The sequence below is a fragment of the Bos mutus genome, chromosome 2 (genome assembly GCF_027580195.1).
Source record: "Bos mutus isolate GX-2022 chromosome 2, NWIPB_WYAK_1.1, whole genome shotgun sequence".
In the NCBI taxonomy this organism is placed as follows: Eukaryota; Metazoa; Chordata; class Mammalia; order Artiodactyla; family Bovidae; genus Bos; species Bos mutus.
Window position 1 is genome coordinate 29,367,252 of NC_091618.1, and position 15,292 is coordinate 29,382,543.

The 15,292-nt window shown below is 35.0% G+C and overlaps 1 protein-coding gene across 7 annotated transcripts in view; it reads left to right on the plus strand.

The window, feature by feature from the left end:
• Window positions 1–15,292, plus strand: part of USP37 (ubiquitin specific peptidase 37) — an 85,639-nt gene that overhangs the window by 1,949 nt on the left and 68,398 nt on the right. For 4 of the 7 annotated variants that reach the window (XM_070386766.1, XM_070386742.1, XM_070386749.1 and 1 more), the window contains exons 2-5: window positions 3,345–3,485; window positions 7,673–7,896; window positions 11,097–11,268; window positions 14,808–14,908. In XM_070386766.1, the coding sequence (XP_070242867.1) occupies window positions 7,741–7,896; window positions 11,097–11,268; window positions 14,808–14,908 (429 nt within the window). In that variant the 5' untranslated portion in view covers window positions 3,345–3,485; window positions 7,673–7,740. The remainder of the gene's footprint in view (window positions 1–3,344; window positions 3,486–7,672; window positions 7,897–11,096; window positions 11,269–14,807; window positions 14,909–15,292) is intronic. The other 3 variants (XM_005889653.2, XM_070386764.1, XM_070386756.1) reach the window with 2 other exon arrangements.

Genomic DNA, 15,292 nt, shown 5'->3' on the forward strand with positions numbered 1-15,292 from the left:
TCTGGTTCTAATTTCTTTCATTCTTGCTTCTGTCACTGTCCTTCCCAAACCCAAACAAAACACATCACTTTTCCATTTAGCAGTAACATGTCATTTGTCTGCTTAAAAACCTTCAGTGGATTTCCCATGACTAAATATTTATTACATTAGGGTAAAATTCAAAATGTTTACTACGTTGTGTAAGATTCCGCATAACCTGATTCTTTCCCACTTCATCTCGCTCACTAAACTCCAACCACAATGCTTTTCATTTGCTTAGTTACACCAAGTTATTTCCCACCACAGAACCTTTGCATGTGTGGTTATGGACTGTTCCAGAATGACTATCTCTCAATTTTCATCTGAAGTGGTACTTCCAACCTGTATCCCCCTGCTGCTGCTAAGTCGATTCAGTCATGTCCAACTCTGTGCGACCCCATAGACGGTAGCCCACCAGGCTCTCCCGTCCCTGGGATTCTCCAGGCAAGAACACTGGAGTGGGTTGCCATTTCCTTCTCCAGTGCATGAAAGTGAAAAGTGAAAGTGAAGTTGCTCAGTCGTGTCGGACTCTTCGAGACCCCATGGACTGCAGCCTACCAGGCTCCTCCATCCATGGGATTTTCCAGGCAAGAGTACTGGAGTGGGGTGCCATTGCCTTCTCTGTGTATCCCCCTACCCAATCCTAAATTAGGTACCCTGTGATAATTTCTCACGATGCCCTGAACTTTATACCATATTCAGTACTTTTAATTATATATTTACTTGTGTGATTATTTAAAGTCTATCTTCTAGAATATGGTTTAGAAATTATTTCATTTCTATTTCTCAAGAATTTGTTGAAATGAATAAGTAAATTGGAGCTTGCTAGAAGAACCATCATGTCTTTGGGAAACACCAGCTTACTGATATTTTTGTCATCTGATGACAAGCACCTTTTTTCACTCCACAGACAAAAGATGCAAAAAGACAAAGTTTACCTCTTTGGGCAATATTACCTGTTCCTAGATCATAGAATCATTCAGGTTTTAGATTCTTTGAATTGAAGAAAAATTTCATTAAGATCAGCTTCTCTCTTTATTTTCAGCTACCACACAATTTTCTCTCTTTGTGCATTAGTTTTATGGCTCATTTTAGGAAAGAAAGCCCTTAGAAATCAAAGCAGTGATTTACATATTTTAACAACAGGTTAAACTGCGAGACCAGTAAAGAAGTTTCCAAAAATACATAAAGGAAAATTTCATGTTTAAGTAAGTGGCTGGTGGTGGTTATGGAAGAGAATACCAAAATTTAATAAGTTGTGTGTGTAGAATCGGAGAAGGCAATGGCACCCCACTCCAGTACTCTTGCCTGGAAAATCCCATGGACGGAGAAGTTGGTGGGCTGCAGTCAGTGGGGTCTCTAAGAGTCGGACACGACTGAGCAACTTCACTTTCACTTTTCACTTTCAAGCACTGGAGAAGGAAATGGCAACCCACTCCAGTATTCTTGCCTGGAGAATCCCAGGGACGGGGGAGCCTGGTGGGCTGCCGTCTATGGGGTCGCACAGAGTTGGACACGACTGAAGCGACTTAGCAGCAGCAGCAGCAGCAGCAGTGTGTAGAACAAAATTTGTGTAGAAAAATAGAAAATTAAAAATAGGAGTGCCAAACACAGAAGCATTTGGATTTGATAGGTAGTGATGAGCTGTTAAAATGTTTGGGAGAATGTTTCAATTAAGCAAGACGAATAAGTTCTAAAGATAAGCTGTACAACATTGTACCTATAGTTACAAAGCTGTATTGTACACTTAAATGTTAAGAGGGTAGATCTCATGTTAAATATTCTTACCACAATAAGATTAAAAAATTTTTTTAATGTTTGGGAGGGGAATTAGCCTCAGTAGCAAGTATTTTAGGATTTACTAAGTACCTGTTGTTTTGTTGGAGTAAAAAAGAAAATAAGACAGGTCCCCTCCATCTCCCCCTTCCCCTTGAGAGAGAAAGTTGAGAGAACTTGTGCACGATTTAGTTGGTGTGCTAAGTCAATTCAGTCGTGTCTGACTCTTTGCCACCCCATGGACTGTAGCCTGCCAGGCTCCTCTGTCCATAGGATTTTCCAGGCAAGGATGCCAGAGTGGGTTGCCATTTCCTCCTCCAGGGGATCTTCCCAACACAGGGATCAAACCCACGTCCCCTGCATTGGCAGGTGGGTTTTTTACCACTAGCACCACCTGAGTTGGTAAGAGATTTTTTAAAAGTCCTTAGAAAAGGTTATTATAGGATAAAGGATTTGTTGGATAGAAAAATCTTGAGAGAATGAAGACTGGAAAGTGGTTGTTACAAACCTTTGAGGATGTAGTATGGTAGCAGTTAAAAACATGAGTTCTGGTATGTCTCTTACTGACTCTTAAGTAACCATGGATAAATTACCTAATCTAAGCCTCAGTTTCCTCATTTGTAAATTAGTGATATTAATAATCCCTGTTCTTCAGGATTATTGTAAGGATTATGAAATATTGCATGTGTGGTGCTTCATACTGTGCTTAGTAAATGTTGCGTAATAAATATTAGGTGGAAAGGATTAGCAAAGTGATGTGTTTCTGAATTAGGGTGGTAGTGATGAATGACTGTTTGAAATAAATAAGAACAAGGCTAAATCTGATGCAGAGATTTTTTTTTTTTTTTTTTTTTTTTTTTGCCTAAATGACAGTGGAAAGACAAATGCAGGAAAGTCTGGGAAATCTCTTAAAGAGGACTTGGACTGTGTCATGTTCACATTTGTGTCCCTACCATAGTGCCATCAAATTGGAGTAACTCAATAAATGATTTTTTTACCAAGTGAACAAAGGAGTTTAGAGTTGATGTTGTAACAGTTAATAAGATAGAAAAGTTTGGGTAAAGAACTTCAGGGAAAGTTGAGGCTTTTAAGAGGCCTAAATTTGAGAAACAAGCCCATAAATTTAGTTTTAAAAGAAAAGTAAAAACCAAGTTTACCCACCTTTTGAAATTTGTATCAACATCTTTTGGAAGTGGTGTTTTAAGATTTAAAACCATGATATGTAACAATGTTTGTAAAGTTAACAAAAGAAATACTGCCTTTTTAGTTTCAAAATGTAACAGGAATAACATAAACCAAATAGGTGCAGGCTCTGGGAGTCCCTCATTTTGCACAGCAGATATATTCCTAAAGTTGTTGAGTTTGTGTGTGTGGGCGGGGTGAGGGGTATGTGTACAAGTGTATCTTGAGCATTATACTTTAAATGTTTTTAGTAGTTTGTGAGTTTTAAATAGAAGGTTAATCTTTGTTGTGTAAATGAGCACTTTTTGAAAATTGTAATTTTGTAAATGAGATTTTTTTTTAAAAAGGCACACTTATATTTCCTTTAGCTGAGTTGATGGCACCTGGAGAACTGGCATAGCTGCAGAATATGAGTAGTTCCCCAAGAAGAGTGCATTGCCTTTGGCACAAGGATCAGAATAAAGGTGAACTGTTATTACATAGGGTTTTTCAGTAAAAGTCTCTGAAAAGTAAGTAATGTTTTTATTTTGGATATATATGTTTCCAAGAGTATGCTAACTAGCAAGAACTGACCATTTTCTTCTATTTTGTAGCAGTAATTTTTGTGTTTTTGCATGTTTTCTTAAACCACAGAATACCCTCTGCATAAGAATATTTTCAAAGCAGTACCTGAAATAAGAGCATTTAAATAACTGTAAAGGGTATAAAAACATTTTTGCCAATGTTATTGAGCTTTCACAGATGGCTCAGAATTGAAGAGTGATTTCAAAAATGATGAAGAAATTTAGGGAAAAGCAAATCTCTTTGGATATACCTAAAGAATAATTGGTTTTTCTTGTACTTTGTCTTCCTAATATCACTTTGACAGTGAATTAGCATTACAGAGTTTAATGAAACCTTGTCTTTGTTAGGTTCATAGAAAGTTGAACTGTTACTGGATCATGCTAGATACTTGAAGGGAAACTTAGTGTTTTTTTCTCTTAACCAAATAGGGCAAACTGATAATATGATCAGTGTACAAAAGTAAATGCAGTTAACTCATTTAGTGCAAGAGCAGACAATGGACTGGATTGAGAGAGACGTTAAGAAAAAATTGTATTGATTCTGCCAATTTTATGTCTTGTACCTTTTAGGTTTTTCTCTTAGAAGAAAGAGATTACTAGTAGAAATGGTTAAGAAAATGTTCAATATCTGAAAAAAAAAAAGGAAAATGTTCAATATCTGAAGTAAAATTTTATACACTTAACCAAAACTCATCATCAGAATATTTGAGAATTACATCTAGAGAAATCATGTATTACATGTAGAGAGAATTATAGAGGGAAACAAAAGTAACCAATAAAGTTTTTTCTTACATGCTTTATTGAACTTTGAAATCTTTATCTCCAAATCTTGTTAAATAATCTAATTTTTAAAAATATGTTTTTGTTGGAGGAATTCAAGGTCAGTGTCCTTTATTTACTTTTTGGTCTGTAAGGAAAACACTGAGACAATGGGGTTTTAACTATTCCCTTATAATTTGACATCCTAAATGTATAAGAAAAGATGAGATAATTTGATAAGTCTCTTAAAGTATAGTTTCTTCATTGAGCAGTAGATTATGTGAATCCCAGTTTAGACAAGTTTGCTAATGTTTTTTGTTTTAATCATTCTCTAACTGCATATTCTTGTTTTTCTCATTGATATGTGGACAGCTTTGCATTTAGGAGAAATTCAGATGCACATAGAAAAAGCCTGGAAGTAGTTTTCAAAGAATGAGATATACAGTACAGAAGGATGCTCCCATAAAGAGCTTAATAAATTTAATCCTATACTGGCCATATAAAAGGGATTTATGGTTCTAGTATCTGCTGCTGTATATTTCAACTGTAAAATGATAAAATTGATTGTGCTGATTTATTATTCTTGAATAATGACGTGGTTTCTTATGTGCCAGACACTGTCCTAGTAGGGATGCAAAGATAAAGAACATATTCCCTGTCTTCAAATAACAGAGTTTTCCATTTTCATTTGGCGGCTCTCTGTAGGGAGCACTGGGGTGAGCTTCTCAACATCCATCATACCCCAACTGATAAGTCTAGGACAGTTGGGCCTGTCTTTTATCCCACATAGAAGAGAGAGACAAAGAGGTAAATAGATAGTTTATAATACAATGTGATGAATGCTCTACTAGAGGTAAATGCACGGTACAGCAGAAGAGCAAAGCATTAAATGCTCTCCGTGTGTATATGGGATGAGAGAATAATTGAAAGATAGCTAGAAAGGGCTTCTTAGAGAAGATAATATCTAAATTGAGTTTTGATTTTATAGCCAGGAGAATTTAAAAGGGGAGGATGGGGAGAGTAGGTAAAAAATCCTCCAGATGTAGACCACAGTGTGTGCAAAGGTATAGTGGCATGAGAATATATGCCTTTTTAAGGAAAATTATAAATAGTTTAGGTGGCTGAATTTGGAGTTTATTGGGGTTAGAGAGGTAAGCAGGGCTTGAATCATGAAGGGTGTTTATGTCAGATTTTATTGTGAGGGCATGTACTGTGTTGTGCTCAGTTGCTCAGTCATGTCCAACTCTTTGTGACCCGATGGACTGCATCCCTCATGGGGAGCTGTTGAATGATTTTGTGGATAGTGATGTGAGTTGATCTGAAGTTCATTATGAAGATGTCTGGAAGGTATATAGAGGTTAAATTGACAACTTTACCTTGCATTTCCAGTCCAATACTAATAATCATAAAGAGAGGTGTTAAAGATAACTCATGTTTCTGGCATGGACAACTGGAGTAGGAGAGGGATCACATATTCTTGGCAGTGCTATGAGACAGAGTGGAAAAAATCTCAAGGCTATATCCAAGCAGTAAAGCATTAAATTATTAATTGTAAAAAAAAAAAAAGGGCATTACAAACACACTGCTGATTTTGTAGTTACTAGTTGGAACAAAATGTCACATTAACAAACAGGTCTGTGAACAATAGTGGCCTCTATTACTCTGATGGATTCATACACCCAGCTAATTAGAGTATATAAATCTGGCCACAATTAGGCACTCAAAAAGTTCAATCACTGAATAATACTAGAGGACTTACAATGTAAAACACCTTAAACAATTCAAAGTGTTTTCATTATCTCTCTTTAAATTTATTCCTAGTTGTTTGATATATAGCACCTAGGGGCCTTGAACTAGGGTTCTCCAGTCTATATCTTAACCTCTAGAGTGGGTTTTGTTTGATTTGAAATTTTGAATTCATTGTCCAGAATTTAAAATGGGCAGTTTGACATAAAAATTTGATTTCATTTTCTTGAAGAATTAGATGATCTGGTAATGCTGGGTTCATGGCAAAGCTGGCTAGATTTGAATAGAAGTGTTCATATTTTGCCTGTCTAAATCGTTTGTGTCACCTGTTTAGCCTCTATAGACAGTGAGTTGGTGACCGTTGTTAACAAGTTACTTGTCTGCGATCTTTGGAGAAAGACGTGTTGCAGACAAGGAATAAATTCAGAAAGTGGACACTAATTTCATTCATATTGAAGCTGCTGTCTATTGAGTGCCTAATGAGTTTTAGCACTATTTCATTTAATTCTGCAACACTATAGCATTGCTATTTTACAACTGAGAAAACTAGTGGTGAGGAAAGGTAAGTTAAAAGTTAGTAAGTGACGGAGCTGGCTCCTGATACCTAGATCTAGTATGTTTTTCCTTTGTACATATATTACTGTTTTTAGCTTTTCTAGTTGAGTTGTTTAGGCAGAGGCAAAGTTTAATGGTTTTTAACTTATTAAATTATAAACAAGAATCTGTATTAGAGGCCATGTTTCTAGAGATTTGAAGGCTGTAGTGTAAATTTTGCTTCAATTTTATTTGATCGCGTATATGTGTATCACACACTATTTGATAATCATTTTCTGCTGTTTAATTGTATTTACTTGCTGACATCTGTTAAGCTAGTTTTAAGAGTCATAGACATTCTGTCATATCTATAAGTATCAGAAGTTCACTTGGGAAATTTGAATATTTGTGAAAGATAAAATTGGTAAAAATTCTTTCCAGGAATGGTAGAGTTAAACATAAATGGTAGGTGGATCTTAGGGAGAGGGGTTTTTTGGTTAGTTTTCCCTAGAGAATAAATGGTTTTCTCAAATAATGTAGTTGTTGAGGTTAAATTAATTTGATGATTCTCACAATTATTTATTCATATAATATGTTTTATACATGTGGATATGCTTAGGTGATACAATTTGATGTTTCAATAGGAACTCAATTCTAAAGAATGGAATCAGCTGACTGAATTTTTTTTTTTACTTATATTTGAAATCATGAAGGAAGGTAAAAGTTGGCCATATTGCCATGGGCACTCAAATTGAGAATGGGATCTTTAGTATTCCTGATTGTCATAGTTGGTAATGCTGCAAAATGCAAAATTTAGACACTAAATGGACTCAGGTACATGGCTAAGGAGAGAGCATGTACAGAAAAAATATAAGGTGGGTAAATTCAGTCACTGAACATGAGTGACTCCTTCATTTGTTCTTCTTACCAGTGCTATCCAGCTAATCAGAGCCTTTGAGGATATTTAATAAAAGGTAGTTTATTGAAAATGGAGGAAAAGACATATGATGATTCATTAAATGTTCTCTTTCAAACTCTTGTTTTAATCACTAGTAAGTTGTAACTTATTATTTTATTTTATTTTTCTTCCTTAGACTCTGTCAGGTGAAGGTGTATTTTTTCTTTTTAATTTGGCTAGAAGCAATTTATTTTTAAAGAAAATATGTCTCCTCTGAAGATACATGGCCCTATCAGAATTCGAAGTATGCAGACTGGGATTACAAAATGGAAAGAAGGATCCTTTGAAGTTGTGGAAAAAGAGAATAAAGTCAGCCTAGTAGTTCACTACAATACTGGAGGGATTCCAAGGATATTTCAGGTATTACCAAATTTTGATTTGGAATAGACCTTCAAATCACATCCTTTAGTGAACAGCTATTCTCTGCCACACTAAGTATCATAGTACCCCTACTAGATTACTATTTGTTTAATTTTCAGGTCACTAATACTGTTAAAAATTATTCAGCAGAACTGTTGATGGTGTATAATAAAGAGTAGGAAGTAGTCACCATTGTTGAAAAGAAACTGGTGGGAACAGGAAGCTGGGAGAAACTGAGTCTGGATACTGTCTAAGCTATTTTTAAAACCACATTAGGATAACTTCAGTTATGTAGTTATGTCCCCACCCCCCGGCAACCAACATATGTGATAAATTCATCACTATTTAGTATTAGCTTTTAATAGGATTCATTAGTGTCTTTTTAATTTCGTCTTCCTAATTAATCCTGCCAAAGGTTGTGGTATGGACCATTCAAGGATGATATTCAGGGTCATTCTTATAGCCGTTTGCTTCTGTTAACTTTTTAAAAAAAATTATTTGTTTATTTGGCAGCATTGGGTCTTAATTGCAGCACAAGATCTTCATTGCATCATGCAGGGTCTTTTGTTGCAGTGCAGAGATTCTTTAGTTTTGGTGTGCAGGCTTAGTTTGCTTTGCAGCATGTGGGATCATAGTTCCCTGACCAGGGATCAAACCCGAGTCCCCTGCATTATAAGGCAGATTCTTAACCTTTGGACTACCAGGGAAGTCCCTCTTCTGTTAACTTTTGAAGGACCTCGTTATTTTATCACTGTAAAAAATAATTTTGTTTTCAATTCTGTCTTGTACAGCCAAGAATTACTTCTGTTGATATGAGTTGAATTTAACGCCTTACATTTTCTACACTTAAAAATGCTATATTTGTTAATTAGATTATATAAAAGTGTAATATTCTAAAGTACTCTTTTGAAGACTAATTTATAAAACTTTATGCTTGAGAACTTGAGCTGAAGTAAAGTTTCTATTAATTTTTGCTTTTAAACTATTGAAAATAAATTGGTTATGATTTTATGTATCAAAAGTATTCTTAAATAGATTGTAGGTGGTGACATGGGTAATAGAAACAATAGTTTCTACCACGTTCATATACATATGACCATCTCAATGAAAGATTTTTTTTAAAACAGAGATTCAGTCTTTCAGTCCTCAACTCAAATTAGCACTCAGTAAATATTTAAATACTTAAGCAAACATAGATCTTGAGAAGCATGATGAGTCTACCTGTGATTAAACTTTTCATCTCAGTTCTAGATCAGTTTTGCATTCAGCATTCATTTGTTAACCACCTGTAGCTTACTGTGATGGGTACTGGGCTAAGAATACAGAGCTGAGTGAGGCACTTTTCCTCTCAAACTTAAGAGTAACCAAATGCATTCTCATCTGTAAAGATACCTCAGAGATACTGATGTAACATAAAGAAGGAAGTGTTTTGTGCTCTGAGGATTTAAAGGATAGATAAGAATTTGCTAGACACAGTGAAGTTAAGGTGAAGATGATTTCTATAATGTACAGACACATGCTAGTGTGAATCAACATTCAGGAAACCAGAAAATTATTTTAAAGTAAATGCACAGTGGAGAGTGAATGGCAGTAGTAGAGGCTAAGAGCTACATAGAGCAAAGGATAAGATAGTGAAAGAAGCAAAAGGAAGAAAATACAGATTTCAAGAGATTTCAAGATTTAACTCATTAGATTTTGGAGGTGAGGGAAAGACCTGCTTGAGTCTAAAACCTGTCATTTAAATTTGAAATATAAATTAAGTCTGGTAAATTGTTTTTTCATCTTTATCTAAAAATTGTTGTAAGATCCGTTCAGTTTAGTTCAGTCGCTCAGTTGTGTCCGACTCTTTGTGACCCCATGAACCGCAGCACGCCAGGCCTCCCTGTCAATCACCAACTCCTGGAGTTTACCCAGATTCATGTCCATTGTATTGGTGATGCCATCCAGCCATCTCATCCTCTGTGGTCCCCTTCTCCTCCTGCCTTCAATCTTTCCCAGCATCAGGGTCTGTTCAAATGAGTCAGTTCTTCGCATCAGGTGGCCAAAGTATTGGAGTTTCAGCTTCAACATCAGTCCTTCCAGTGAACACCCAGGACTGATCTCCTTTAGGATGGACTGGTTGGATCTCCTTGGAGTCCAAGGGACTCTCAAGAGTGTTCTCCAACACCACAGTTCAGAAGCATCAATTCTTCTGCCCTCAGCTTTCTTTATAGTCCAACTCTCACATCCATATATGACCACTAGAAAAACTATAGCCTTGACTAGACGGACCTTTGTTGACAAAGTAATGTCACAAGGTCAATTATCCCTAATTTTAAAAATTGTGAGATGCTTTTACTTCTTTCTTTATGCTGTTCAGAGGGTATGTCTTCAGCAAAAGGCAACTTTAGAAACCTCTGTATATGCCTGCTGAGGGAGAATGTTAGAAAATAAGGATGACTGGTTGTGAGAATTATTAAGATAAAGTTCAAGATTTATTGATTTAGTCTTGGAAAAATTTCATTCAAGAAAAAATAAAAGTTATCACTTAATAGCATATATCCAGAGTCTGGAAGAGTATAAGAGAAGTACTGAACCAGTTCTGGGGAGTGGGAGAAGCAAGCTAAGAGAGTTCCAGGGAACTTATGAGCTTTGTGATTGAAAGTTAAGTGAGCCTGCTTAGATAGTTTTTTTAAAAAAAAAAAAAAGATGTTCTAATGTAGGTAAAGGTTTATGTTGATGTGTTTTTGAGAAATAGAATTCTTTTCAGGATTATAGTTTGGATCAGAATATCCTTTTTCATTGCAACTACATAAACCACTTCCTAGATATTTTATAAGCTTTTGTTTAAAAAGCAAAAAAGCCTCTAATCCAATATGACTTTCTAAACTGGTGATGGTATTACCATCAAGGCTTAGAAAATTAACTTCTTTGTTTTTGTAACTATACCTGAAAATATGCAGTTTCTACCAAAAAAGTCAAGAGTGTTAGGATTACTCTGTAAAATTTTAATAGTGTTTGCCTCTCCTAGAAGTGAAGTCTTTGATTTAAATGTATCAAGAAATGGAAACTCTTTTTGATTGGGTTAAGGAAAAAAAAACTAATATGGGAAAGAGTAAGAAATGTATCTTAGAACGTATAAACTTTAGCGTTCATTATACAACTTATTATGCTTCATTATAATTCATTTTTAATGGTACTCTTCCTTTTGTGTTGATCAGCTAAGTCATAACATTAAAAATGTGGTGCTTCGACCCAGTGGAGCAAAGCAAAGCCGCTTAATGTTAACTCTACAAGATAACAGCTTCTTGTCAATTGATAAAGTACCAAGTAAGGATGCAGAGGAAATGAGGTTGTTTCTAGATGCAGTCCATCAAAACAGGCTTAATGCAGGTAAGCACTAATCATCCGAGGGTCTAACATTAGCAGTTATAAAAAATATTACTAGATTGTAGGCCAGTATCCCTCTTGAATATTGATGCAAAAATTTCAACACAATACTGCTGCTAAGTCACTTCAGTCGTGTCTGACTCTGTGTGACCCCATAGTCGGCAGCCCACCAGGTTCCCACGTCCCTGGGACTCTCCAGGCAAGAACACTGGAGTGGGTTGCCATTTCCTTCTCCAATGCATGAAAATGAAAAGTGAAAGTGAAGTCGCTCAGTCGTGTCCGACCCTCAGCGACCCCATGGACTGCAGCCTACCAGGCTCCTCTGTCCATGGGATTTTCCAGGCAAGAGTACTGGAGTGGGGTGCCATTGCCTTCTCCCAACAATACAATACTAGGAGACCTAATTCAACATCACACTGAAGGGAGTATACACCATGACCAAGTGGGATTTATTTCTGGAATGCAAGAATAGTTTAAGATATGGGAAAATCTGGCAGTGTGATACATCAAATTTAACAGAATGATGGACAAAAACCACATGATCATCTTGATGCATTAAAAGCATTTGATAAAATTTAACTTTGTTTCATGATGGAAGCACTCAACAAAGTTGGAATTTAAGGAATCCATCTTACCTCAACATAATAAGTGCCTTATATGAAAAGCCAATAGCTCAGTGATAGAAAACTGAAAGGTTTTCCAAAATCAGAATCAAGGCAAGGATGACCTCTTTTACCCCTTCTATTCAACATAATACTGGAAGTCCTAGGCAGAGCACTTAGGCAAGAAAAAGAAATGAAAAGAATCCAAATTGAAAAGGAAGAAGTAAATTTGTTTTTGTTCTCAGATGACATGATTGTTTATGTAGAACACCTTAAGGATTCCACAGAAGAGTGTGTGTCTAAGGAACCAGTAGGATTTAAATTACATTTGGGAAAACTTACCTTGTTACATAAATGTTATATAGTTGCTTTTTTATATGAAACTTTTTCTGAGGTTTTATTTTTCTATAAAAACAGAAAGTACCATAGAAATTCAAGAAGTGTGATCAGATTCCCCTACTTCCTCCAACCCCTTTCATGTAAAATGTTTTGATTTTAAAGAACACATATTTATAAGCATCATTTTAGGAGTAATCTGTTGCTCAAAATGAGTTTTTCACTCTTATTTTTATTACTGTCCAGCTCTGTCATCATCAGTAACTTTGCTATTACTGGTATTTTATAGTTAAAAAACTGCTGAGTTTTTTTTTAACAAATATAACACATTAAAAACATTTAGAAAATAAAGATGTAGCAGTGCCTCTTTGCTTGAATTTAATCACTGTTTGATAAACTATTGTTTAAAAATTTTTTTTTATGGTTGTTTGTCATTTGGTTCATATTCATCATGTGTTCATGTTACCAAATCTGAATGAACCATGTCAGTTTTCTAAATACTGAATTTTAGAATTGAGTTGAGTGCCATTTAAAAGTTTTAGAATATGTTAGGGATTATGTCTACATTTCTGTTTTATTTTTATTTTCTGTTTATTTTATTTTCTGTTTATTATTTTCTGTTTTATTTTGTTTACATTTTTGTTTTATTCCATCATATTAATTGAACCACTGTTTTAAAAATTGACATATTTAAGAAAGTATGTCTCTGAATGCATTAGAGTGGAAAGCACAGCAGACTGGGGCCCAGATTTGAGTCTGAACAACATGGTGTAATGGAAAAACACTTTGGACCTAAACAGATTTGGGTTTGAATCCTAGCCCTGCTTATTATATCCTATGCAATTTTGGGCAGTTCCTTTAATAAATGAGTTTCAGTTTCCTCATCTCTAAAATGAGTGTTTTCTTACCTTAATTTCAGTGCTTAATAAAAAATTAGAGTTCATTAATGTAAGTCACAACCGATATTTGATAGGTACACAGTAAGTCATTATGGCTTTTAGAGTGACTAGCTGTAGACTTAACTTATTCTGTACTCTTAGGCAAGTTGTTCTAATCTTTTAGGTTTAAGTTGCCGTAACTGCCCCAAAAGTGTAAGTTAATGAATATAAGAACACTTTGAAACATTTAAAGTATAATATGTGGTGTTTGAAATCAATGGGAAAAAGACTAATGGTTGATGAACAGTGTTGTCTATAAATAGGACAACTAGCTAACCATTTAAGAAGATAGTAAAACTGAGTCCTTATCTTACTCCTTCATCTAAATAGATTTTACACTGATCAAAGATTTCAGTGTTAAAAAAAAGTGATAAAAGTATTATTAGAAGAGTAGAATGGATTTTAACATATTATGTGAGTGGGAATGACCTTTCTGAGTATGACATAAAACCAGAATCAATAAAGGAAAAGATTAATAACTTGGACTGTGTAAAAAATTTAAATGATCTCTGTGATAAGGAAAGAAGAAAAGATGAAAGTATTAGTCACAGTGATAGTTAATATTGCTAAATTTTACTGTGTACCTATCAAATATCGGTGTGACTTACATTAACGAACTCTATAATACCGACTTTCGAAATCAGTAAGAAAAAGACAGTTCAGTAGAGAAATAGACATATAGGAAAACTCAGGAAGAAAAGCAAGTGTTTCATAAATGTGAAAAAATTCTCGGCTTCACCAATAATTAAACAAATCAAATTCTTATCACCTTGGCAGTAGTGTGAGGGGAGGCAAGATATTCTAATATACTTGGTAGGAGCTTGGAGATTTTTTTTTTTTGAGGAATAGTGGTAGTATCAATTTAGTTTAAAATTGTACATCCTTTATCCCAACAATTCTTTTTTTTTTTTCCAACAATTCTTATTCTAAGGAATTTTATCCTATGAAAATTGTTGCAGTAGTGCAAGAAGATATGTAAAAAGATGTTTGGCATTATTTGCAATGTTTCTAAATTAAAACATTCTAAATGATCTTCAATGGGGAATTAACAAAATTAAAATATAGACTACTGGGGGTTTTTTTTGGCCACCTGCAGCTTATGAGATCTTGAGTTCCCCAGCCAGGGCCACTGGCAATGGAAGCACGGAGTCCTAACCACTGAATTGCCAGGAAATTCCCTTGAAATACTTTTTTAAGTATATAAAAATCCATATTTATACATTACCTTGCATGTCCTTTAAACTAGCATTGATTTCTTTAGGAAAAAAGCCACTTATTCTGTTTGCTGAACTTCGAAAGTTTTGGGGTATGCATTATTAAAAGTATGTTGGTCACTGGTTCTGACATGTGCTTAGCATCCAGTGTCCAAAGTTAGTTCACTGACTGACTTTGCTATAGTGTTAATTACTAAATGTTTATACAGGAGAATTTCTGGCGTTCAAAAATTTATCCTTCCATTACATACTTCCAAGTTTTTGCATTGTTACTTAATTTTTTGATTGATCCCAGCTCTAAATTGTTACTGTACATGTCAGAATTATTTTCTGTTAGATAAGCACTTAGATTTGTTTTATTTTTCCTGTTTCTGTTTCCTTAGTATTAAATAATAATAATGACAAATCTCTTAGTTCAAGTAATTGATTGGATTTTTTTTTCCCCCTACCAGCCATGAAACCTTCTCAGGGTTCTGGTAGTTTTGGAGCTATTCTGGGCAGCAGGACCTCACAGAAGGAAACCAACAGGCAGCTTTCTTATTCAGACAATCAGGTATGTTCATTTGAATCTTTCTAGCTTTTTTTTAAGATGATAATCTTAGACATTCTATAAGGTAGTTGCAGGAAGTAGAATTTAGATTGTAATGTCTAATAATTCTGGCATTATCACAAGGATACTTTCCACATACCTGAAATTTATCACAGTGTAGTTTTTGAAAACATAGCTTTGAAGTTAGATGTGGGTTTGAGTTTTGGTGCTGCCTCTTACTAGTTATAGGCCATTGGAGAAGCTCCTCCTTAAGTATCTCAAGCCTTAGTACCCATCTGTAAAATTGAGACAGCAAAAATACTTTAAGCGTTGCTGTGAAATAATGCGTATTATAAAAATGCTTAGCCCCCAATACCACTAAACCCTGTAAATATTTGCCGTTGCTAT